The following is a 26,282-nucleotide window of genomic DNA, read 5'->3' on the forward strand; positions in this document are numbered from 1 at the left end:
GTGAGAGCATCTTAAGTCATCGTATGACCACTGGTGGAGTTTCTCAGGCTCAGGCTCAACTTCATGAGCGGTGGCAAAATCTTTGGCATGACAAAAAGTGCCGAAAGACCTTGCGAAGGTTCATTTTCGTGTGTCCATTTTCCCCTTCGTAAGGACATCGTGAGGGCATCTTGTCGACTCGTCTCATATAGGGATAGTCGGGTGAGTATTTTTTTTTGTTCCTCACACATTGCCATACCTCTGCACCTTTCCTTTAATCCCATTTCCCCTTAATTCCAAACCCCCCTTTTTCGGATTTCGCTAAGCCAAAGTTGTTCGTCATCAAGTTTGAACGCGGTCGAGCCTTGCTTTAGTTAGTACACCTCTTCGTTCTCACAATTTTTTTTTTTTTTTTTAGATCGTTATCATTATTAGTAGTATTGTTTTCATGGATATTATCCTCACTATCATTATCATCATTGATATTATTACTAATTATTATTTGTATCATAATTATCCTTAATAATAATGGTGATAACAATAGTAGTAACAATAATCAGTGGCGAATCCAGGGGGGCACAGGGGGCACGTGCCTCCCTCCGGCCAAAACAAAATATGTTAAAATCACCACTAAATTCGCCCAAAATGTACTGAAAACAGAGGCGTGTCCCCCCCCCCCCCCCGGCCACAAAAAATTTATTAAAATCTTTATTTAAAAAAAAAAAAATGCCAATGGCTGAACTAAAAAGGTGAACTTACCCCCCCCCCCCCCCCCCCCCCCCCCCCCCCCCAACGGAGCAAAATGTCAAATTGCAAAAATTTCATGACCAAAAAAAAAAAAAAAAAAAAAAAAAAAAAAAAAAAAAAAAAAATCCTCTTACTCTCCCCCCCTGCGATTTTTTGGGGACCAAAAAAAAAAAAAAAAAAAAAAGTGTCCTCTTACCCCCCCCCCCCCCCCCCCCCCCCCCCTCCCCCGCTTATTCAGCGGCTGGCTGAGTCGTTGCGATTTTTGGGGACTAACAAAAAATATATATATATATATATGTGTGCCCCCCCCCCCCCCCCGTGTGCCCCCCCCCCCCCCCCCGGCAAGAAATTGCTGGATCCGTGCCTGATAATAATAATAATAATGACAATAATATCATCACCATCATCATCATCATCATCATCATCATCATCATCATCATCCTTACTACTTTCATGATTATGATCATGTCCCTCCCGCAGCACATGCTGGTTGCAGGAACGGTACCGGTGAAGATTACCGATGGTATGGTCACTACACTGAGTCTGGCTACCTCTGTATCGACTGGGAGAAAGGGATTAATATCACTTTGGATCCTGTATCAGGTATGATCTTGTCAGCAAAAGAGAAGAATATTGAAGATTGTAGCTTAATAAATCTATAAGGACTCGATTCAAACGCCAGATTTTCCGGACAAGTTATATAAAGAGGATTGTATGATCATGATATAGCTACAACCGTTACGAGAAAACAGGTCCGGGTACATACTTTGATATGAAACCACCTAATTTATCACTTTTAAATTTGTTTAAGGGTGGGGGTGTGTGCCAATACCACAAAGAATCTCGTGACCACGACCTAATTTGTCATAGCCCTTGGTACTTTTAAGGAATGTCATTGAACAATGAACATTGGTGATAATCATCTATCTGGTTTCGTACAATTAACACGTAGATACCACGATCACAATGAAATCATTGCTACCTAAAAGCTTTTATTGATTATCACATCTCTTTGGGATCAATTAATTAACATTACTCACTTTGGCATATAAATATTAACCATGCTCACTTGGTGAAATGACAAAATCTGATTTCCTCTCATGGAGCTAGGGTTGGATGAGAATTTTTGCCGCAACCCGGACGGACGTGATAGGCCATGGTGTTATTACCAGAGTCCAAACAGCAGCGAAATCTTGTCAGATTTCTGTCAGATAGACGAGTGTAAGTAGACAATGCAATTATGATATATATAGTAAATGATCATTTTGAACATAATTATGATAAACTCTAATTGGAATAATTTGTCTGTTTTTATTCGTTTAGCCATCCAAATATTCTCAAGAACCGCCCCCCCCCCCAAAAAAAAAACCCACACAAACAAACATACAAATAAATGAAATAGATTAAGATAAATAGGGTAAAGAATCAATCGATGACGTCTCATCGAGAGAGTCCACAAAATAAACATGTTTTCGATCAATTAGCATATCCTTAGTTCTTCATGGTTTTAGAGAGAGAGAGAGAGAGGGGGGGGGGGGGGGGGAGGGAGAGAGGAAAGGGAAAAGAGAGAGAGAGAGAGAGACAGGGAGGAAGAGGGAAAGATAGAGAGAGAGAGAGAGAGAGAGAGAGAGAGCGAGAGCGAGATGTTTTTTTTTTTGGGGGGGGGGTTATTGAAATACTTTTTTTGTAAATTTTTGACATATCACTCCACCACGTTGTTACCCGTCACAGGTACCCTCGGTGCCCTGTCCCACTTTCAGCTGACGCACTATGCGCGTTTCGGCTATTACGACAGTCGCATCATTGAGGACTCCAATATAACGGCAGAGGAGTGCGCCCTCCAGTGTCTAGAAGAGGAATCGTTCTCGTGTCTCTCTGTCAAGTTCCGTGATGTGCATACCTACAACATCCGAAGATGTACCTTATCAGCCCAAAGCATATACACTCTAAATCTAGCAAGGACCCAACCAAACCCGGATATTTATAATAAACATCATGGACTGTACACTCGAATTGACAAAAGTAAGTAAGCCTCTAGGATGCGTCTTGAATGAATTACAGTCTGACTGATGTATATATGCCCCGAGAAGCCAAACTAGAGCGTATTTATCTTCTTTCTTTTTTTTAATGAGAGCATGGTAGTCTCACTGTTGAAATATTGAAAGCTGTGAATAGATTTATAAATTCACACTGGGCATACCCAGTACAGGGATGCAGCAACAACTATTGGTTTTGTAAAGATCGACATTAACGGTCACTCTGAAGGAGCTGTAATCTTCTTTAATGAAGAAATTCTGGGTTTGCTATTCATACCAAAAATTAACAATTCCATATCAGACTATTAATTCAATATAAATGTTCTCTTTTACACATCTGTGTGAGTGTATGTGTGTCAGTGTGTGCGTGTGTGTGCGTGTGTGCGTGTGCGTTGTGTGTCTGTCTGTCTGACTGTCTTTGCTCAATGCACTGTTTTATTCCTCACCCAGTAGGTTGGCGCAAGTGAAATATGGCAGTCTTGTAAAGATTGTCTGATGTTCCATCATGCGTGAAGGGATTCAAATGAAAATGGTACCTAAATGTACTGGGAGGATAACTCTACCAAGACATAATTTTTATCATGAAACCCATGATTGAAAAGTCAAACTTCAAACAATACAACTTATAGAAAGTGGGACATTTTTCTGACTCACCCTGTATATCTCTATTGTCTCTTTCTGCTTGCCTCTCTTTTTCAACATCACCATGTGTAAATATCAATTAGTTCATCGTTAATCATAGTAGTGACATTTACTGCTTTTCTCTTTTTTTTTTACAGTATGCGATGCTTTCCTGCCAGATTTTACGAAGCTTTCGGCAGGTGAAAAAGCTCGAAGTTATATAATTATTTAATGTTATTGTTTGAATACCATATACAAACCGTGGAAGGTAGTTAATAATATTAAATGTCTTGAAATGTGTATGGAATAATATGTGACATCAAATATATGAATACGACTCCGAGGTATCATTAGACAGTAAATAGAGTACTTTTTACCATTATACCAAATGTTAGGTAAGAGGTTGTTCCTTTTTGATATCCTCTGTATGGGTTTTAACGGCCACTATGCCTATAATGATGATTTCTTACCTGAAATGCCAGATGTGCAGTAATTTACTTGCTATTTCATTAAAATCATAGTTCCAGAATTATTGAGGGGGGGGGGGGGACCCACCGTGGCAAAATGAAACGTTTACTCCCTCTTCTTTTTTTCTTTTTTTTTGTTTGGGGGGGGGGGGGTAATTCAACTACATTATGTCTTTCAGGATCAATGCTTCAGTAACTTATATTGTTTGTTATTTTAATTGGGTTGAATCATTTATAAATTTGGAACTATTTCATTAGCTCGGTCGGTTTTTATTCCTCGACTCTTAGCTGAATGCCCTTTGCCCCTGAGTATCTTGCTGAATAATGGCAGAATCAATGCGAGCTTCTCTGCGTCCAGTTATATGGACGGTCATCACCCAAACCAAACCGATGTGCAAAGTGTCCTAGCCTGGATTCCAGCTGATGACGTGACTGGAGAATGGTGGCAGGTAAAATATACGATCACTCCATGTTTTATTCTGATAATGATAAGGATGGTGGCGATGATGATGATGGCGACGACGTCGATGATGAAAATGATGATGATGTTGATGATGAAAATGATGATGATGTTGATGATAACGATGATGAAGATGATAAATCACAGCATTGTGTGGACACACACCCAATGTTAGCAAAGAAATATCTGGTGAAACATAAGTTATATGACACCATAGATTTCTGAAATATAATTCCTTGAGTATTATTTAAATTATAATATACATGTAGGTTTTCCCGCCAAATTTTGTGAACGCTGCATCCGATCAGGGAGGTGAAAGAAAAGGAGGCGAAACTCTTGTAATTTATTCAAACGCATTCTTGAGTTCTAAAGCGTAACAATGGGATGTGTAACATTCCACTTGGCTTTGAAGTTCCATGCTCCGAACCGCGCTTCCACTGCGGGGACTTTCGGAAGCCAGGCACCAGTTTTACATTTATTACAAGATATTAAATTACCGGCAAAATTTCAGTGTAAATCAAAAACTTTATATGGGGATTTTATTGGGAATAGTGCATCAAACAAATTTTCAAATTTAAAACTCCGTCCTTCCTTTAATTTGTGTGCCAGAGTTGGTAATTGAAAAATTACATCCTGTCAAAAACTCAATATTTTAGGATGATGCGCTAATTTGTGCATGCTTTAATGTCCCGTTATTTGATCCATGATTTACAATCTTCAATAACATTAAGTTTGCTAATGCGTGTTTTCGCGTGTTTTTTGTATTTTTCAAGTTTAAAAAAGGATGAAAGTACGCAAGTTTGTGTTCGCTTGTTCTACTCTTTACACATTCAACAATGGATGAGAAATCATTGGAAGGGACAGCGAACAGTTGCAGTGATACCATTTTCTGATGTAGGAATTCTAACTCCTGAAATTTCATGCGCTCTTTTATCTCACCACCTGGTCAACAGTTGCAGATTAGCGCATAACTTTTCGGCGGCTTGGAGCATGGGGTCAAAGGAGAGCGGCTTGATTCCAGTCCTTCTCTATCACGTCCCTGATCCGATTTAACGATGCGATCATTCAATTTCAAGCAAATTTGAAGGATCACCGAAATCAACATTAAAAGAGCTAACTAGTGCATTCAAATTAATTGTATTAGCATGCGAATTCATGATTTTTTCTTCTTCACATAAACGTGTAAAAGGCGCACGTAAATGCATTTAAATTCGCACCTGCACCGCCCTGATGAACGTTAAGGTATTCAAATTTACGAATAGGCAAGCATTTATAGCATTTGTGCAGTCTTTCTTCTAAAAAATACTGTTTATCCTCTTTGCAATCTGCATCTGTTTGAATAAATTATGCAAACTTTATGTACCTTGAAATGGGACCTTTGCCTTATATTGAAATATCTCATTCCTCTGAAAAACCGTCATCGAAGCAAAAGCAAAAGCAAAAGCAAAAAAAAAAAAGTTATAACCATTCTGTAAGTGTTATATCCATACTGCTAGGGATCAAGTGAAACTGGAAGAGAAGATTAGAAAGAAACGAAGTATATCAAATATGATTAAAATTACATTATGAAACTGTAAAAATGAAAATGAAATTATATAATTAAAAACAGTGAAAAGGAAATATGACGTGAACATATTACGGTAAGAATAACATAGAACTACAGAACTTGTTTATGTTAATTCAATTCGAACCTTCAAAGTTCGAAGGTGTGTGCCTATATGTGAAATTGAAATCGGTATTAAAGACGAAATTGAACGTCTATCCAGCTGGCGCGAAATTGAATGGATTTCTCTCTTGGATGATATAAAATTTTAAAGGAATGATATAAAACGAAATTGAATGCTCAAAGAACGCCTTTTCATGAATTCGAATGCAACTCTGATAAAATTGGGCGTGATAACCTATAGAAAGCGATATAACGATTAATTTCTATGTATTATACAGTAGACTATATAAACTTTTACGCATGATTCTGTTCCATACAAGGTGTGCTACAGCGAGCGTGTCCTCATCACTGGTCTCGTTACCCGTGGCAACAAGGAGATGATGGATGGAGAGGGATGCTGGGTTAACTCATTTAAAGTGGACTACAGCTTAGATGGGGAGTACTGGTGGAATCATTTAGATTACCAAGGTGATGACCCACGTCAACCTATAGTGAGTCAGTCTTCGTTATTTCTTTTGTATGTAGTACATAATTTAGTAAGAACATTATATGTGTGAGATCGCTTGGAGGTAGGGTAAATGGTTTTAGGTATCCAAGGTAACACGCCTGGTCGTCATTCAGTTGCACTCAACGCGCTCAAGCATGCTATAGCTCAGGGTCATTGACTCCAGCTTCACATGCATGCCTTCATGAAGAAAAACACCGGCAGCGTTATCATTTAATAATTATTCTATTTAGGTAACCTTAATTACCATAATGTACTCAACAGGTAGTTGAAACAGCAATTAGACTATAACAAGAGATTGTGACCATTACACTGCTGATGACGTATACAGTTAAAGAAACTTAAACGAGCCAAACGAATTTGGAAAAAAAAAGATACACTTTTCTAAATTTTTCTTTAATTATTATTTTTTTGTCTTGACATTTGTATGAGCTGTTTTTTTTTTCTTCAGTGTTCTTATAATTATTGTCAGAAACTTGGACAAACAGGTGTCTCAATGTATTTTTTCTCCACATCAAGGCTGATCATTATACAGTTTGAGCAAGAAGTTAGTAACTTCTTGGTTTGAAATATCTCTTGCTTTTGGAGCGAGGAAATAGAAAATCGTAAATAATCCCATCTGGCCTTTTCTGTTCCTATTATATGCTTTATGAATGTTTTGAATTTTACAATCACTATGTAGATATCTTGTTGTATCCTTAATTTTAGAACAAAGAAACACACAATTTTATGAGGAGTAATTATAAGAAGACAAACATTTTTTCTTCAGTAAGGAATTCATTAATATTTCTCTGAAGGCTGTAACCTGAATTCCTTGAAATCTTTATTTCCTTTTATTTTATTTTATTTTCAGGAATTTTTCGCCAACTCAGAAGCCAGCTGCAACACGACGATTTTCCTCCCTACACCTACCCGAGTGAGTTGTCTACGAATACTACCCGAGACCTGGCGAAACAAGATATGTCTCTCTGTCGGGATCATCGGCTGTCTAGACAATGGTACGGGTATCTAATGAACGAAAGACAAAGATATATATATATATATAGAGAGAGAGAGAGAGAGAGAGAGAGAGAGAGAGAGAGAAAGAGAGAGAGAGAGAGAGGGGGGGGGGGGAGAGAGAGGGAGAAAGAGAGGGGGGGGGGGGAGGGGAGACATGTATATTCAGAGTCAAATAAACATATTCGTTTTAGTCAGAACACTATGTTTGCCAGACCACTAGTAAAACCATTTCTGATACATGTATATACATTTCTCTATTTGATTGAAGGAACACATGTATTTAATTTTTTTTACTGGTATTAGACTGTGATGAAACAATGGGACTAAGCATAAATCGTATTCATGACAACCAGATAGAGGCATCATCCTGGAACGGTGATGCGCTCCATCCTCCATCATCAGCCAGGGTAGGATACATACAACAAGTCGGATATGGGTGGATCCCAGCACAATCATCGACAGATCAATGGATACAGGTAATGAAGTATGACTGGATCTTCTGAAAAACACCCCCCCCCCCCCTTCCCACGATCACAACTACACACATCCCACATCCTGCTTCCTCCTCCTCCTAAATAATAATAATAATAATTTTGATTTATATAGCGCTTAATACGGAATACCGTCTCCGAGCGCTTTACAGATATTATTACCCCGGTCATTGGATTCATTCACGCACACTGTGCACCATTTCCACTATCTGGGGAGCATTCATACCAAACGGCAATTACTACCGAAAATGCTCTCGTCATCCTACCAAATCCCAAATTCTCTCCTGGGTTTGGAGTGGCAAATGTAGATTAATGCCTTGCCAAAGAACACAACTAGGCGTTGTGGCGTGCGCCTGTAATCCAGCTAAAAGTGGAAGTTACAAACTGATTCAGCCGAGGACGCAGGTTCGAAACTGAGTCACGTCTTTCGGATAGTGACGTTTAAAGGTCGGTCCCCAGACGTAAATAATCAGATCTGATTGATACACGTCTGCAAAAAACCCAATAACACACACACACACACACACACGCACACACACATACATAAGTGCCGTGTCGGGGATCGAACCCGTGACCTTTGAATTCAAGTAAAGTGCTTAAACCACTCGAATACGACACCTCTCCTCTAACTTTCCTCTCAACTTCTCTTCCTCCACTCGACCCCTCTCCTAGCTGACCAATGTTACTTGTTATGCTCATTGCACAAGATGCGTTATATTTGCTTGTGTTATTACCTACACTAATGAGAAGGAAATTTAAGGCAAGCGCCATTAATATAACATGATGTTTGCACATATCACTGTACCATCACCATTGTCCGTTCGAAGTCAACCTCTCATAATGCGTCAAAAATATTTCCTTAAAGGTATTACAAAGTTTTAGTATGGGGGTCAAGAATTTGTTCAAATTAACGTATTGGAAGCACATGCGATCCTACAATATTCCGTGATCGTTGTCGCGGTTGAAATCGAATCTAAAGTGATGAAATTGTGAATAATAAACTCTTTATGTTGTATAACTCCCTCTCAAGATTGATATTACTTTAGCTTCATAACATTGTTTCTCGACTAAAATCGACCGATTTTCTATTACCGTTTGGAAAATATATATCAGATTCAATCAGAGCTGCATATTCCGAGATTCCGAGACACCGGAGTGTTGGCTCAGTCAGTAGAGCGTCCGCGTCATACCAAAAGACGTTAAAAGATGGGAGTTGTTGCTACCTTGTTTGGCGTTAAACAATAAGGGATAGAGCAACGTCGATCTGGCGCTGCTCAGTGGCTGCCGGGCTCACGATCAATATTGGGCAAAAATAATTTCCGTTTCGGTTTAATAACATTTGGAGTAGGCTATTATAATTATAATTATTATTATTATTTTCATGGTCGCAGCTACTATTGTATGGCTGTAGGCGCTATTACAAATGTAGGATAACGATATAACATATAATTTCTTTCCTTCTTTTTCACGTAGATCAACTTCGACAGTGAGAAGTTTCTCCAGGGCGTGGTCACTCAGGGATGTCTAGACACGGAAGCATGGGTGGAGTCTTACACCATCTCATACAGCCAACACCTCGTGACATATCGCCATGACAATGGGTCAGTCGTGGTAAGAATATTAATTTGCTAAATGAAATGAAAAACTACTATATATATTTTTTTTAAATCGGTGTATGTAAACTACATTGTATATAAGTTCATTCAATTCTTTTTTTGTTGGCATGATGTTATTTTTAAAACGTAACCGATTTCGTCACAACTGTTTTACCCAGTAGATTTGAATGTTCTGCAGAACAAATTTTCTCTGAATACAATCTTAAGTTTACAATAGCCCATACCCCAAACAAGCAAGTGAATTATCACACATCTTTCCTATTTGGCAAGCAATAATTAAAACGAGATTCTTTAATTTCTCAAAGGTTACATCAATAAATATATGTACTGAAATATTTCAATTCGCCCGAGATTAAGTATGCCATTAGCATGATTTGTTTGATCGTTCAGATGTTAGTAGATGAAGAATCCATTCCTTCATTTCCATATTACTCCTGCCTATGTAGTTCCTGTTCATAATCTTTTTTATTTTGCAGGTTTTTGAAGGTAACAGGGACATGACAACTCTTGTACGCAATGACCTGGATCCACCCTTTGTGACCCTTAATGTAAGAGTTCATCCGGTCACGTGGTATCGTGATATCTGCCTCCGTCTTGAGTTTATCGGATGCCAGAACAGGGGTAGGTCATCATCTGATTTATTTGATTAGTTCTGATCATTATTTACTACATATTAATAATAAGGCCTACGATACCATGGCATCAGGTTGGTTGAAAACTTTGTTTTGCCACAATCGATTTGAAAAATTTCAAACAAAAAAGTCTAAATTGATCATTATTTAAAAGACTTTCACTTTCCATTTCTTTATCAGTTTGTAATCACAGACTTGGAATGGAGTCTTATAAAATCCCCAATGAAGCCATAGAAGCCAGTTCCTTCCGCTACAGATATCCTCCATACAATGGACGACTACACGTAGAAATGGCTTCCCTACCTCCAGAGCAACCCGTACCGTTCTGGGAACCAAGTGGTGAACTAGGACTGAACGAATGGCTTCAGGTGATCTACATTTGTTACATTCGATATTCTTAAAGGGATTGGGTAACTTTGTCTCAGATTCTGAAACAGAATTCTGGATTTAGCTCATGCTGCAATGTTAATTATAAACCTTTAGGTCAGTCAGGAACCGCACATGACTTTAACAAGCCGATTACCTGTCTGATTATCAAGATATTGATGATTGGAAATCGAAATCAAATGTTGCGTTTTCCTAAAGGTTTTCATAGCACTACAGTCTACTGGGTAAAACGAGTATGGTAAAAACCGGTCACTCAAAGATTTTTTAATATTTTTTTTAGGCACTTCTTGATCATTTTGAAGCGCAATTATTTTAGGGCTTCAATATTACACGATATGACAGACACTGATAATACGTAGGGCCATGCATCTCAGATTCAACATTGTTAAACGATGCCTTTAAGAGAATACCCTGAAAGCAAAAAAAGATTTGAACACTGTACCGTCAAAGCAATCCAAGTGAGATTATATAGGCCTTTGACTTTCCGGTTTAAATTTTGTGAGATCAATTTTCTCTCTCTCTTTTTTCTTGCTATCCCTTCACCCCCCTCTCTTTCTCCCCCTCCACTCTAGTTGTGTTCCCTTTCTGATACCAGCAAGAATCATCAGTTATCACCATTGGTTAATTGTATCCAGTTATTGTTTTCATTTATTGGATGGAATTATATCTATAGCGTACATGTCGCATCTCACAAAATCATCCATTCGTAAAATATCCATGAAGGCATAGAACAAGTAAATAATAAAAGCAAGAGAAAATAATTGGGGTAAGTCCCATTTTTTTAAAACTTAACTGTCTTTAGGTGGATCTAGTAGAGCTACACACGGTTACAGGTATTATCACACAAGGTGCTGGCTTACAATCTGAGTTGGATTGGGTTGTCTCTTATCGCTTAGCTTTCTGGAGCATCAGGAGCACCAACGTATCAGAGGAATGGCTCTATTACCAGGACATCGAAGGCAATCAAAGTGTAAATATTTATTTTTATTTCTTTTCTGAAATGTATAATGCCCGGAGATACACGGACGTCTAATAATTCTCCTTGGATTTCAAATGTATTACTGTAAAGATGACAAAGAGGGTATGTTGATCTTTTCTGTGTATGGATCCAAGCATTCTTACTGTCAGTTTGATTAAGTTGTTTCTGCCATGATTGTGTTAAAGCTTATCTGTCCTAGTTTATAGGAGGGATTAGACTACCCTGCAAAGTCACTGGACAGGTGGTTATCTCATCAACTCAACTCTCAATTAACATAAGAAAAAGAGGATCATGGGGGACCAATGGTCACCGATTATGCATTGCTTTCTATATAGAGAGAGCAAGTAGCTACAAGTTGGACAGTGTGGCTTTAAACAATTCCCAAAACTATATTTAAGTATATGTATTCTGGTAATACCCGCCATTTTTTTTCTTGTCGTCAATCCACCTGTTCCCTTTTTAATATGTCAACAAGTAACTAAATGGTTTTTAAAAATTGGATTCCTTTACAAAAATAAACTTACACCACCCCACCTCCGTCCCCCACCCCACTTTTACATACCTGTCTATGCCTGACTTAGCAACGGGTACTAAATGATATTGGGTTAGGGTGGTAGAAAAGCTTGTGGTGCCTTTTAACAAGTACAATTCAAATTGTAAAAAATGTATCTCAGCTCAGGATGTCTTTGCCGTTGTTTCATTCGTCAGTGTGCCAAATGCAACGCATTTCGGCTGCTTCTAGCTGCGCCATATTTACCGAAATTTGAATACCGTTAGAGAGAGGGAATCGTGTGAATGCCTACATTCGTTACAAATTATAACAAACCCACAGAAAAGATTCTGTACAATTTAAAAGTTGGGATAATTAATTTCAGATTCTACCCGGTAACAGCGATCAGAATACTGAAGCCAGGAACACTCTTGACCGGCCAATCGTCACAAGACGTGTTCGTATCATGCCGTATGAATGGTATAGCAGACGTATAAGAATGCGAGCTGAGATCGTCGGATGCCCATTGTTAGGTAAACGTTGAACTCCTTAGACTCTCTTTAAAACATGCAGATTTTGACATGGATTTAGCGAGTACGGGATCTGTTATCATGTTTTAATGCGATGTGTAACCTAGCTACATTTAACAAATTTATGAAAATATATATTCGAGACACAAATCCCAAGAAATTGAATTATTATTAGAAGAAAGTAGATAACTACTTCACTATCAGGAGGGGGTAACCAGTCTATTGCATGTTCAAGACAGCTTACATCACAAGTTATTCGGTAATTCCAAAGCTGTAGGATAAGTCTCCAAGAATTGCATAAAACCGATGTGCTTTGATTATTTTCATTGATAACGTTTTAAAAGCTTTGAGTAGAATAACTTGTAAAACGTCTTTATGATATGAATGATAGACGTTTCTAATCTTTCTAGGCACTGGTAGGGTATGTGACTCCGAGAAAGTGTTGTTATATGACGGGAAATGCTACGCATCTGTAAGCAGCACGGCAGAAGGAGCGTGTAGTGATATCTTTGCTGAAGACAGCAAGAGAGCTACGGTGAAGTCATCCAGCATCCAAGATGTACTATTAGATCATCGGTCTGATCTCGTGTTCGAAAGCAAGACGCAGCTGACACTAGGAGCTACGAAAGAAGGCGAGGAAGACTGGATGTGGGATGACGGTACTCCCGTCATATATGACCAATTCTCGAATGATCTGTTAGTTAACAGTCCTCTCTGTGTGGCTCTTGACGGACTTGCAAGTTTTAAATGGACACAGTATGAATGCCAGAGTGTTATTCTGCGTGGGACTCTCTGTGAAATAGGTAAGCGGCCATGGGTAGTTCAAACTATTAAAAAAAATCTCAAACAAAATTTTAAAAAAGGGTTAGAGGAGTCGTAGTCGAGTGGTTAAAACCCTTGACTGCAGATGTGACGGCCATGGGTTCGATATTAGCAGACACTTATTTCCTTAAACAAAATATTTTTTTATCTACATTGCTTCTCTCCATCCACGGTTTAATAAATGAGTTCCGTTGATGTGTTTGGATTAACACGTGTGCGCTTGTGAACTGGGGCCTCGCAGAAATTCTCCCGAGGGATAGAAGAGTTTTCACTATTATGTGCAGAATAGCCATCGAATCCGACGTCGGGACTAAAATGATGATAATAATTCTAATGTAAAACACTTAAAAACTTATTATTAATTGTTAGTTTGTGAGACATTCTAGAGTAAGCATCATAAACGTCTACTGAAAGGCCACATGGGCATCGTGCATTGCTCCCTGAATGGCTTGCAACATTATGTATAAATGTCGCTAAATAGCCTAATTAGTATTGAAAGGTTTCATACGTCTATATTTTCATCTGTTTTATTTCCATTTGTGTAGATATCGATGAGTGTCTAAGCAGTGAACATGGGTGCTCACATGACTGTGTGAATGATGAGGGTAGTTATCACTGCGCATGCCCAGAAGGTTACCGCTTGGATCCGTCCCGTCGACAGTGTGTTGGTTAGTACGATTAGCAGTGGATTAGGAACTAGTGGCTTCAGGGGCACACCCCCCCCCCCCAATTACATGTGATCAAAGAGAGATGAGGGGGGGGGGGGTAGAAAAGCAAAGGGAGAGAAGAGGGGAGGATGAAAGAGAATGGAGAAAAATACAAACGAAACTGATTAATTTCTCTTCCGCACCCTCCCCTAACCCATTGCCTTGTTAATTCGTATTTCACTCACTGAGTAGGCTAAGGCCGATCTTAATTTTAAATCGAAATGTAGCAAGCCATATATTCGACCTTGGGACAATCCTTGTTTTCATACAACTTCGTCAACTTTATGGGAAACAGGTCAAAAGATACATCATATGATGTAGGCGAGTTGTTGGCATATCGTGTACACTAATTAATGATAAATCAAACACGACTGATCAAGCAAATTCTCTCACTCTTTCCTAATCCCTCGCATAGATATATGCGCAATTGACATCACGAATCCTACGAACAGCACTGTCCTCAATAAAGGATCCTCTTGCTTCGTCGTCATGGATTCTGAAGAGATCACGTGGTCAGAAGCTACCAATCATTGCATGGCAATTCAGAGTCGTCTACCGAATGCCAGTGACGTTTTCTTTATGGAGGTAACACTTCAAATGAAACTGAAATATCTTCTTCTTAAAAAAATAAATAAATTATAACTATTTCCTATATCCAAAGTAAAGGCAATATTCAACAGCAAAATGTTCACCCAATGCTAAAAGAGTGATTTTTACAAAACCCACTTTGTAGAAAGTGTGAATTAAAGGGGTAAAATTATTGGGTACTTTCCGCTGAATTTTGGATTTGGTGGCAACTGCCCATATTCCGGTGTTTGGTGATGTGCTTTTCGGAGTTGTCCGGAGTGGATATTAATTATCTTTTTTTTTTCTTAAATTGCCCAAAACGCTCATTATATTGATTAGACAAGGATGCAAAATGCAGGTATGAACATTTATATTCATGTAAACGGTAGCCACCTAACATGTATAAGAAGCCTTGATTATTATCGAAATTGACATTATGCCAGTTTGATTACATTCATTTTTCCGGGTTAACAGTTCTATCATCCTGATTTGTTAGATCATGACGTCATTAAATGCAAACGAACTAGTATGTCTTTTAAAACAAAATTAAATCTCTGGTGACATTACAAGGTCAGTGAGTGGAATTTTATTGATTTGAACTATATATATGTTACAATTATAGATTATATGACGAACGGGGTGACTGGATTGATCCACAAAATATGAAGTACCGAAAAGATGTACGAAGAAATCATGACAAAGTCATTATCCACCTTTGGTGATATAATATGCTCTTTAGGTATAGGGAAACACTAGCACATATCACAGATTATATCACGGTAATAATTTTCGTTTTGTAATGATACTTTTACAGGCTTTGAATGAGGCAAATGTAAGTGATATTTGGGTAGAAGACGATCTTTCTGCCGTAGATGAGCTCTGCCCTTCAATCATATGGAACACGACTAAGATTACAATCGAATCGTCTGACTGTAATGATCAGAAAACATTCATCTGTGAGCGAGGTAGGTTGATTAGATGCAAACAAAAAGATATATATATATATATATATGACTGCACATAAATGTACATGCCCATACACGGATATAGATGGGCAATCTCAATCGAATTTACCCATACGTTAAGAACCACATCTATGTAGGTCATATCAAAATATGAAGTGAAATAAAACATTTGATGTCAAGTGTCAATCTATGTCCAGAACTTGGATAATAGGTGATGAAATATCTTTGACTCGGCAGCGAAATGGCATGATTTCCATATTTGGACACATCAATAAAATGGACCAACCTTCCCTTTAATGTCACTTCTAAACTCAAGTTGGAACCCATAGATGAGACTTTATTTCTGTGACACAATCACTCTTTCGATCATCTGATTTTTATCCCGACTTTTCTAAGATCGCCTGCTTGTTATAACCTGATGAAATAAAACTTGAATTTTCTTAAATTTAGAATATGCTGATCTTCATTGCCATGATATTTGGTCTGATGACGTCACATCACACGTGACATCAGCTTCAGTAGGTCACATACAAGCGTTCAGTTACCCTCCACTCTACAACCAGCAATCAACATGTAACTTTCTGATCAAGGGGCCTGATAGTATGAATATCAGGTAAGTTAGCAAATACACCAGTTTACAGTTGTGTGCGCCATTTTAAATGGTGAGTAAACAAAGCCAATGACCCAGAGGTCAGTGGTATTTATGCGTAAATTAAGATTGCGCCCATGCAAATGATGATATGCGCGCACAACGCAGCGCGCAGTCAGTGATATCATCATCATTTGCATGGGCGCAATCTTAACTTACGCATAAATACATGACCTCTAGGTCATTGGCTTTGTTTACTCACCATTTAGAATAGCGCCCATGTCTGCGCATGCGCACTGATACAACTGTAAACTGGTGTATTATTCTATCATTCATTCGATACAATATATATTTCCTTTTCTACCAAAATATCATTCATCATTATTATTATTGTTATCATTATTATTATTATCATTATTATTTGTATTGATATTATTATTATCATTATTATAGATATTTTTAGTATTATTATTATTATTATTATCATTAGTATTGTTCTCATTGTTATTAGCATTGATAACATTATTATTGTTTTTGTAAATATTATTATTGCCCTTTAATGTTATCCTTATTAGTAATATTATTTACAATATTATCACTATTATCATCACCTTTGTTGTCGTAATAATTCTTCCAGGTAAACAGCGTATTATTGTTTACCAATTAATTTAGGTAAATTGGAATCTGTTGATGATCGTAATCACTTATCGATTGATGTTATTACTGTTTTTATCAATTCGTCATTTAAATTAGAATACCATTATTATTCAGAACGACTATGATACCCTCTTTTTCACTTTGAATGTAGACTGAGAATCATAAGGGTAAATTTACGGCAAGACCTGTCCAAATCACGATGCCAAGATGCCCTCGATATAAACGACGTCTTTGGTAACACAAGTCACATCACACGAGGTCGATATTGCGGTGAAATTTACGACATTGAGGTCTTTAGCAAGTCCAACGTCGTTTTCATTGAACTCTCTATGTGGCCGTTGACTGCAAACATGCCCAATGAACTCGGCTTTGAAGCCACTTATGACATGGTCGGTAAGTCGAATGTGACGTGTGATAAATAATATGTCCGCGTTAACACAAGCGTTAATATACGCCTAAGGAGTTACTCCTTGATCAATCAAAATCATTAATATCCCGAGATGAAATGTTTCCAATAAATTTGACATGATTCAAAGAGAGAGATAGAGAGAGCATGCGAACAAATACTAGATACGGCACGGTAAAATTCGATTACTGAATATAAATGTATCGTAAGAATGGAAGCGGGAAGATAAAATTAACCGCGCTCTCCAATGACTCCCCTGGCCCTGCTCGATCGCTTCACCTGTAGCATTTTGTCCACGTCTGTAAATCATTAGAGAGCGCTATACCAAACAATGAAGATAAATGCTCCCTATATCGTTAAGCATTTCTCCATACAGTTTCAAACTTTTTGATTTATAGAGCCTTTCATTCTTTCGTCTCGTTGTAGATTGCGATGTGATAGATTGCAATGCTGTATGCGGTAAGACAGTCAGCTATCACGGACCATCAGGCTCAATCCAGACCAATGATTTCCCGTCTATTATTCCACCATTCACCAGCTGTGAGTATAACATTACTGTTCGATCTGATCGCTACATCTCTCTTCATTTCGACGACTTCGACATCGAGAGTGACTCTGCGAACTGTATTAATCGTGTGTCAGTACGTACACCAACCGGTATCCTGAAACGCGCACTGTGTGGAAATAAGACCCAGCCTCTCATCATATCCAACTCATCTACGGTCATCGTCGACTTGGACACGGGGTTAGCGGGCAAATCAACTGGGTTCAATCTTGTCTACAACACAACAGGTACGTTCCGGTCGCTATGAAAGAAAATCGGCTTTCCTGGTAGGGAAAGAGCTAAAGCCTAACCCTTTTGTTGAATGCTGAATATTTGTAACTGCCACAATTGCCCAGGCAACCACCACCTCGTATTATTCTGGCCGTTATCGCCTGCACGAATATGTAACTTTAAAGTTCTTATCCAGCATTATTTATGCATAGATGGGAAACCCAAATTATCCAATATTTTGGTCTTGCTCAGTGTAGATCCACCAGACGTGATATGCATTCATTATGTATATATATATATATATATACTTTTTTTCAAATCAAATTTGAAATTCCTCAATAATACAGCCATTTGTGATGGGTCGCCTTTGGGAGTGAAAGAGGAACTTGTGAGAAACGAAAAGGGGGACGTATGAGAAGGAAAAAGAGCACTTATTAAACGGGGAAAGGTACACTTGCCAAAGTAAAAGAGGCACTTTGGGGTTATTTTAAGTGATGGTGGGGGGGGGGGGGTACTGTGCCCCCTCATGTGCCACCTCCACCCCCCCCCCTCCGGCACCCCTCGAGAGCGCCACTTCTGCAGGTGGTAACCTATTTTAATAGTGTGAATAAAGTTTTCGATACCCCTTTTTACCCCTAGAATTAGGAGGCTGTGGATTTGGTCGCGATACTTGTTCGGGTGTGGAGTACTGCACCCTTTCTGCCGCTGTGTTTGTCTCCGTCAACTACCCCTTTCCTTACGCGCCCAATTCACAATGCCGATGGAATATCGTCACACCTGAAGGCTCCTTCGTGACCATAACGTTTACACTCTTCGATGTCGTCTCCGACACCAATGACCAGGAGTGTACTCAAACAGACTACTTGATCGCCTATGATGGGGTCAGTGATGAAGATTCTCAGCCATCAGTCTTGGGACGTTTCTGCAATGCAAACCCACCCTCCAATGACGTCCGAAGCAGCCTGAATGTCGTAGTCATTGAGTTTGTTTCAGATGATGATCTCGAAGGGGGTGGATTCTACGCCGAGTACCGTGCCACCTACACCGAGCTAGATGTAGACTCAACAGCAGGAGGTACAGGTAACACACTTCTTTGGTTCACTCCATCTTCCTATGACTCTCTTCCAATTTATGAAATATAAGAACGATTTGTGTCCGAGTCGAGGCTAAACAATGGTTTATCATTTATATTTTGGTGTTGGGCAGTATTCTCCACTGTTTATCTTGCTGGCAATTGACCATACCGCAATTACTTTTTTCTTCCATAAGCATGAATATGGACCCAAATTATTATTCACAAAATAATTAATGCATATTTCCTTTCTTTCCAGGAATCAAAATCAGTCTTACGTATCTCGTTTAACAATTACAGTTAGCAATAATTAGTTCTTTTGCCAAATTATTGTATAACAAGTTCGATTGTCTCCTTGTTTGTATTCAGAAGCAGAGTACACCTGTCCCGAGGGTTGGGAACTCTTTGGAAGTAAATGCTTTCAGTTTACCTCACTCAACCGGACGATTCGATGGAACGATGCCTCGAAGATGTGTCGAGATATTGGCGCCTTTCTTGTTAGCATTACAACCGCCAAAGAGATGAATTTCATCCACTACATGCTGACGTCATCATGGTTTACCGGCAACAGCATGAATACTTATATTGGTAACACTGATTTTAACGAGATCGCAACTATTCTCGAAAATCAACTCAAGGACAATTTTAATAACAATTTTAGAACCAAGCTTTAATTGTCTTTATTGTCATGATGTTTGAAATTTTAGACTTTTTGCATTTGTACGTGTATTTCATGTGGTGTTAATGAGTAAATAAATTGAATAAAAACATTAACAAAGGATACCGTATTGTACATTATGTCCCGTGGAATCGTGTTTGGATAACATAATACGCCATTGCCATGCTCGCGTTGGTAGGCGACGCACAGGGCCATTGTAATCGTGGTAGGGTGAATTTTCGAAAGTAATTGCTATAATAATAATAGTAACAAATCTTTCTTTTATATCTATTCACCTGTATTCACCTGTCTTTTCGGGCTCCTTAGTAAGACAATGTCTTGAAATGCCCTCCCATAGTTCATCAGTACACCACTGCAAAGAGTTCGTTCTTTAATACTTAATAGGTCCATCGCTGGATCTGTTTAGTATAGACTATTGAGAGAGTGTGCGCAAATCTGTAGGAGGAAAACCAGTAGAATATTTACTTAAACAGAGATGGACATCCAAGGAGAGAGTGAGAGAGAAGGAGTGAGAAAAATATAGAGAGACAGAAAAAGATGGAGAAATATCACGATGTTCAGAGACGAAGAGAATGAATCAGAGATAATGTGGATCACGGGAAAGACATAGATATTCGCGAATGAAATCGGGAATAGGTAGAAAGGTCAATTCTGCTGTTTAACATGTCTAAGAAAATAAGTTGACGGGAGCAAGTTAAAAGCTTTCTACCGATTATGGTTTCTAGACCTCTGATTCAATTTGAAAATAATTAGGATTAAGAAAGTTGTTTATTTGCTTGAATGATTGGCTAATTTCTTACTAAATTTGAATTTTTCTGCATTTTTCTTTGTACTAGGTTTGACAGATAGTGCGAAGGAAGGACACTTTAGATGGGAAGATGGAGGTCCTCTAAGTTATGCAGACTGGTATATAGCAAACAGGTAAAGATACTACTGGTCAGTATTATGAGAACAATATAACGTTCAACGAAACTTCAAGAACAAGACAAAATGGATCGAAAATAAAACAAAAGGAAATAGTGAGCAAAACAAGAGGATGAGAAGACTAAGACCAGGACTAAGGAACAGAAACTGAAAGGACAAGATGAAGGCACATACTGGACAATGAACGAAAGCAACCATAGAATTAGATTCCACTGATGAAAGCCATTGGTATATCAGACAAGGCTTTAAAGCAGAAATACTTTTCTAGAAATGTTCATTTTTGTGCGGGGGGAGGGCTACCTTAATTGACTGACTCCCATTTAAAGAAGGATCCGCCCTCATTGTTTTTAGGGATACGCCCCTCCCCCGAAAAACCGTATTTTTAAAAATATATTCCCCTCTTTAAGTGGTAAAAGGGTTTGAAATATGTGTTAACTCATAAAACTGTATAAGGTCTTGTCTCTTATTCTTTAAAATACATTATCGTCCAGTCCTCAAGAAGACTCTCAACCGAATGGCCATGAGGAAGAAGATTGTACGATGATCAAATTGGACAACCTGCAATCTTCAGCTAATTGGCATGACATATCATGTGCATCACGTGAAGCAAATCAGTTCATTTGTTATCAAATGGCTGAAGGTAATATAATCTTTTTATAAAAGATCCAAGTTACATGTTGCGAGAAAAATAAGATGGGGCGATTCGAGAAAAAGAAAATTTTGAAAGATAAAAAGCAGGCGCAGTTGTAAAAGAATACTTTCACATTCATCTTGGGTTTCCTGCCTACATTTTCTCCATGTTCCTCACTTAAATTCATGATCAAGAATATTATGTTGGGAGGGGATGGGTTTAGCCTAGAACCACTACTGATGGAGAGATAGTGAAAGATATTGAGAGAAAAAAATGGAGAAATAAATTGGTAGAGGGAATTGCGGGCGACTTTAGTGAAAGAGATTGATAGAGAAAAGACCGCCCCAAAACAGATCGAGTAAAGATTAGAAAGAGTGTGAGAATGGGAAGATGTAATTGAAGTTATATACTCATTGAAGAAGTTGAGAAGTTTTATAGAAGAAATGTGAAGGTAAAGGAGAGAAAGAGAGAGAGAGATAGGAATTTCGAGAGAAAGAGAGAGAGAGAAAAAAGAAAGAAAGAAGAGAAGAGGGATAATGGTATACAAGCCGTATAAGGCACATGGCTCATGTATCGAGGAATTAATTATATTCATGCGCGCTCTGAATGCAAATTGCTCAATTGCTCCCATCTAATAACACTTTCACTGTCACAGACCGCTCTTTCCCAATAACACTTTCACATCACAGATTTGCACTGATCAACATCAGATCAACACGACATTAAACAACTAAAGAAACTTTACGAGCATCGATCAATGAAACACAGAAAACTGCGAGAAAATTTGTTTGTTGAGAATCTTGTTTTTCAGAAAACGCAGTTGTCGTACAACATTACGAAAAATAAACGAATATAGAAAATACATATGTATGACATGAGATATTTACGAGATATTTTTGAAACATCAGCAATAAACAGTAGTGAATGATTTGAACGGATAGTCTCAATGAAGAGTGCACATGCCTCTTTGATTGTCAAAGTTCAAGAGTTTGTCGTCATCATTCACTTGGCTAGCATGATCCTACTGAAGACCAGGCCGGAGATGAAGAGGGTATCATGGATGGCGGTGATGATGGCTTGGAGTAAGGAGGACACAGGAAAGTAGGATTGACACGATGAGCGATGCGGTACCCGGCTGCATCGCTGGTGGTAGTAGATGAACTCAGGGTAGATGTCATCGGATTGGAGTATGCTGAGCTCGGGATAGTGAGGGGTATCTTCTCAGCAACATCAGGTCGATATGTCGCAGGAACTGCAGCAGGAAAACAGTACGGATGACTTGATGGAATAGTAGGTGGGGTGAAAAAGGCAGCACTGGCTGGGTGATATGGTGTTGTATTCAAGGGGATTGGATGCATCCCGGGTAGCATGGCTAGCTGTGACTTGGAGATCATATCAGGATAATGAGCATACGTCATCGGGATGTAGCCGGGGTGGATAGGGCTCGGGATGGCTGACGGGTAGGCGTAGGGAGAATAACTGACTGATCGTGCTCGGCGACGAGCTTGCCGTCTCCTGTAATCACCACGGGCGAAGTCTTCAAGGTTAGCGGGATGGATTGCCCAGAAATGTCCTCTGCCGTCTCCGCTACGTCCAGCCTTGATGAAGCACTCGTTGAGGGAGAGATTGTGACGAATACTGTTCCTCCAGCTCCTTTCGTTATCTTTGAAGAACGGGAAGCGTTTCATGATGTATTCATAGATGTCACAGAGCAAAAGGTGCTTGTCTTGTGAGTTGATGATAGCCATAGCAATCAGGGCAATGTATGAATGAGGAGGTTTCTTCGTTGATGGCGGGCTATCACAGATTGATGAAGCTCCTGAGCTGGCGTTGTCTGATGGACTCAGAGCTTCAATGCTGCTTTCAGTGCTAGATGGTCTTTCACCAGTCTGTTCTTCTTGCTGAACGAGAACCTTCATCTTAGGATGGTATCGTATCTCGGGGCTGTAACGTTGAGGCTTACTGTCACTCTGGGCAAGGTTTTCAATGCTGAATAAAGTCATGATGAAATGTTGGAACGAGAGGCGTTTGATGTGTCGTCGTTAGCCTGAGCAAAATGGAAATGTCTTCCCGTTTAGGACACCCCTCGTACTTATAGCCCCAACCTAAACCCTTCACATCAATCATCCAGTAGGAGAGATCATCGCCTAATGTGCTACATTCATGTTGATGATTAGGGCATCAATGGACATTGTAGACAAACAATAATCTCTACTCGGTTGCTGGTTAAGCAGGACTGCCAGTCATGACCAAGACAATGACCTTTAGCCCTTCAACCTGACAACGGGATGTCAATCACTAATCACTCGTCAGTGGATGATCGTGACGTATTCATTGATAGGCGGGGCTTCCCGGCACGCACTATTGTTATTGGTCTAAACATCGGACAATTGAAGCCACTGACAACAGGGTGTGTTAATCCAGGGGTGACCATTATATTCTTTCACGAAGTCAGCTTTCTTAGAGCATTATTAGCAATTCAAACTTCGGAGAAAGGCCATAATGACAGGGCATTGATGAAGGCGTTGTAATTACCCTGCCTTTCACCAGTATTGGCAAAGAAAGACCAGTTTCCTTTCCTCGAAAAAACAATCCATCCCGTCCGTCATTAGCACTTCATTAATAAGCTTCTCTTCATTTCATCCTAACCAGAAGAAGAGAATCTTTCGCATTCAGAATGATCTTGGCTTTGAGAGATTCCACTTAAGACGATTGATGATCGACATGGTATCCTGCTATGTTTCCAAGACCACAGACATTGTAATTGGATTGAATAAAGCTAGATAAGATATTCAGAATTACTGTCTTACTCCGCCCGTGTGCATGAAAAAAAAAAAACATTAAAGAGTTCAACAAAAAAATTTACTCGTACAAATTTACGAATATTTATGAATTACGAATTTGATATGTCATAAAAGCGCTCATGAATGAAAGGTTACCAACCATCCATCATTAATTTATGCATGAATTGGCGTCTATCTGGTAAGCAGTAGAAAAAAACTGTTGCTCCATTTTATATATTTTATAATATATGAGGTTCAATTGGAGAAAAAAATTTAATATAATATATGGGCAATGCACTACACACAATATTTGATTTTGGGATGTAATATGCCTTACTTGAATATTGACGTAAATTAATATATTGACGGCATATAATTAGTATGTGATTAAACAGATATGATATATTAAATCTTCCAGGAAACGCAATGGTCCCCTCGCGAATCGGAGACTTGTCAACAAAAGGTAACATTTGTATATGTTTTTATTTTGTATTAATTTTAAAACTTCTTTCATTGTTTACCAAAAATAAGTGTTAATGTTTTTGTAAAACTTAAAAGATACACGGAAACACCATAATTAATTGCATAAGTATGTATATAAATGTGTACATTCCTTCAAATTGGATTATGTATTTAGGAAATGACCAGCAATAATTCATATGAATTTTGTTAGTGTGTTCTGCATAAATTATGACAAATCATATATATATATATATATATATATATATATTACTATTAGCATGGTTAAAGCTCAAGCTATTAATTAGGCATAAAATGTAACTTTAATTTACGACTTATGAAGAGAAAAAAGCATTCCATTATAAAATATTTTAATTATCTATTATATAATACAATTTTTTAAATTCAGATATATCATATTTTAAGATTCTTTCTTCACTTCGTCTTAATCCCATTAGAATGTCCCTCTGGAAGTCGTCGAATAGGAGACACGTGCATATCGCTTGCCTTAGCAGACAACAGTCAAACCGCTCTGTTGCCATGCCAACGCATCCAATCCTCCGTCCTCCTACCTCTACCACGTCTTACCTATGTTCTTGGTCTTCTATGGCCATTCAGATCGATACCAATAGGCATCTCCATCGACATACAAGGTATGAAATATATCCTGGCTTTAGAACGGTATAAATAGAGTTCAGAAAATAACATGCTATCTAACAAAGGCTGATCAGGATTTTTTATTTTTTTAATTAAAGAATAAAAGAAAAAGAGCTCATGAGATGCTACCATCAAGTCAGATGGAATTTTTAAAAAGCCTAGCTTTACAATGTTCAATTTATGATGATATTGTGACTGTCCTGTTCAATTCAATGCAATCAATATTGATTAATTTCCATAACTCAATCAAAACATGACAAAAATGTTACATAACATGAATATTAAATGACATTTGCAATGTAATATAGAAAATGAAACTTATTTGTAATTATACAAGATGAAATGTCCACAAGTAATCAAAGCATATTAGGATATAAAATAAATAAGCATAATTTTATCATAAGTCGAATTTTAAAGGGAAAGATAAGTCCACTTAAAAAACAGAGTCTATATTTGTCTGGATTACTTGCAAAAGAAAATAAAGAAAGGAAGAAAGAAAAGTAAAGAAAAGTAAAGAAACCAAATGAAAAAATGAAAAAGAAAAAAAATAAAGAAATGGAACCCGTACATTTTTGGTTTAAAATTACATAAACATAGAAACTGTTTGACAGATGACACGTTGGCTTTTTTCTCATCCAGGTACATACGACATACAGGAACAAACGCTAAGTTCACGGCCCGATGACGTCACCTCTGATTCTTGTCATGTGATGGAATACAATGGCGATGATTGGCAGCTAGTTGAGAGGGACTGCGCACAGGCTCATTATGGCAGCATGTGTTACTTTGTTGTGTCTGGTAAGAGAATGCTAATCGTCCCATTGTCAAAGTTCTTCAGCTTTCCCTTTAAATCCTTTGATATCCTGTATACACGAGGATAATTACCAGTTTCATAAATAGGAGAATTGCATTCAGAAAACAAGCTTTTATCTTCGAGCTTTGCCAAAAAGCGGGTAATCGTTGTTAATTTAGTTGTCTGGAATT

General features: G+C 38.3%; 2 protein-coding genes across 2 annotated transcripts in view; one reads left to right on the forward strand and one right to left on the reverse strand.

The window, feature by feature from the left end:
• Positions 1–26,282, forward strand: part of LOC583176 — a 63,315-nt gene that overhangs the window by 15,618 nt on the left and 21,415 nt on the right. Inside the window, exons 4-30 of the mRNA XM_030983961.1 lie at positions 1,207–1,329; positions 1,837–1,947; positions 2,458–2,748; positions 3,542–3,583; positions 4,139–4,299; positions 6,297–6,467; positions 7,335–7,479; positions 7,784–7,956; positions 9,445–9,582; positions 10,064–10,208; positions 10,400–10,587; positions 11,409–11,576; positions 12,461–12,608; positions 13,016–13,408; positions 13,973–14,095; positions 14,550–14,719; positions 15,516–15,666; positions 16,117–16,279; positions 17,064–17,305; positions 17,745–18,110; positions 18,733–19,173; positions 19,535–19,753; positions 20,681–20,765; positions 21,260–21,408; positions 24,601–24,645; positions 25,100–25,294; positions 25,938–26,096. Of these exons, the coding sequence (XP_030839821.1) occupies positions 1,207–1,329; positions 1,837–1,947; positions 2,458–2,748; positions 3,542–3,583; positions 4,139–4,299; positions 6,297–6,467; positions 7,335–7,479; positions 7,784–7,956; positions 9,445–9,582; positions 10,064–10,208; positions 10,400–10,587; positions 11,409–11,576; positions 12,461–12,608; positions 13,016–13,408; positions 13,973–14,095; positions 14,550–14,719; positions 15,516–15,666; positions 16,117–16,279; positions 17,064–17,305; positions 17,745–18,110; positions 18,733–19,173; positions 19,535–19,753; positions 20,681–20,765; positions 21,260–21,408; positions 24,601–24,645; positions 25,100–25,294; positions 25,938–26,096 (4,905 nt within the window). The remainder of the gene's footprint in view (positions 1–1,206; positions 1,330–1,836; positions 1,948–2,457; positions 2,749–3,541; positions 3,584–4,138; positions 4,300–6,296; positions 6,468–7,334; positions 7,480–7,783; positions 7,957–9,444; positions 9,583–10,063; positions 10,209–10,399; positions 10,588–11,408; positions 11,577–12,460; positions 12,609–13,015; positions 13,409–13,972; positions 14,096–14,549; positions 14,720–15,515; positions 15,667–16,116; positions 16,280–17,063; positions 17,306–17,744; positions 18,111–18,732; positions 19,174–19,534; positions 19,754–20,680; positions 20,766–21,259; positions 21,409–24,600; positions 24,646–25,099; positions 25,295–25,937; positions 26,097–26,282) is intronic.
• On the reverse strand, positions 22,183–23,483 carry LOC583193 (forkhead box protein E3). Its single transcript, XM_003725336.3, has one exon. The coding sequence runs from the start codon at positions 23,400–23,402 to the stop codon at positions 22,410–22,412; it is 993 nt and encodes a 330-aa protein (XP_003725384.1). The 5' UTR covers positions 23,403–23,483; the 3' UTR covers positions 22,183–22,409.

The sequence above is a fragment of the Strongylocentrotus purpuratus genome, unplaced genomic scaffold (assembly GCF_000002235.5).
Source record: "Strongylocentrotus purpuratus isolate Spur 01 unplaced genomic scaffold, Spur_5.0 spur5_scaffold_14, whole genome shotgun sequence".
In the NCBI taxonomy this organism is placed as follows: Eukaryota; Metazoa; Echinodermata; class Echinoidea; order Camarodonta; family Strongylocentrotidae; genus Strongylocentrotus; species Strongylocentrotus purpuratus.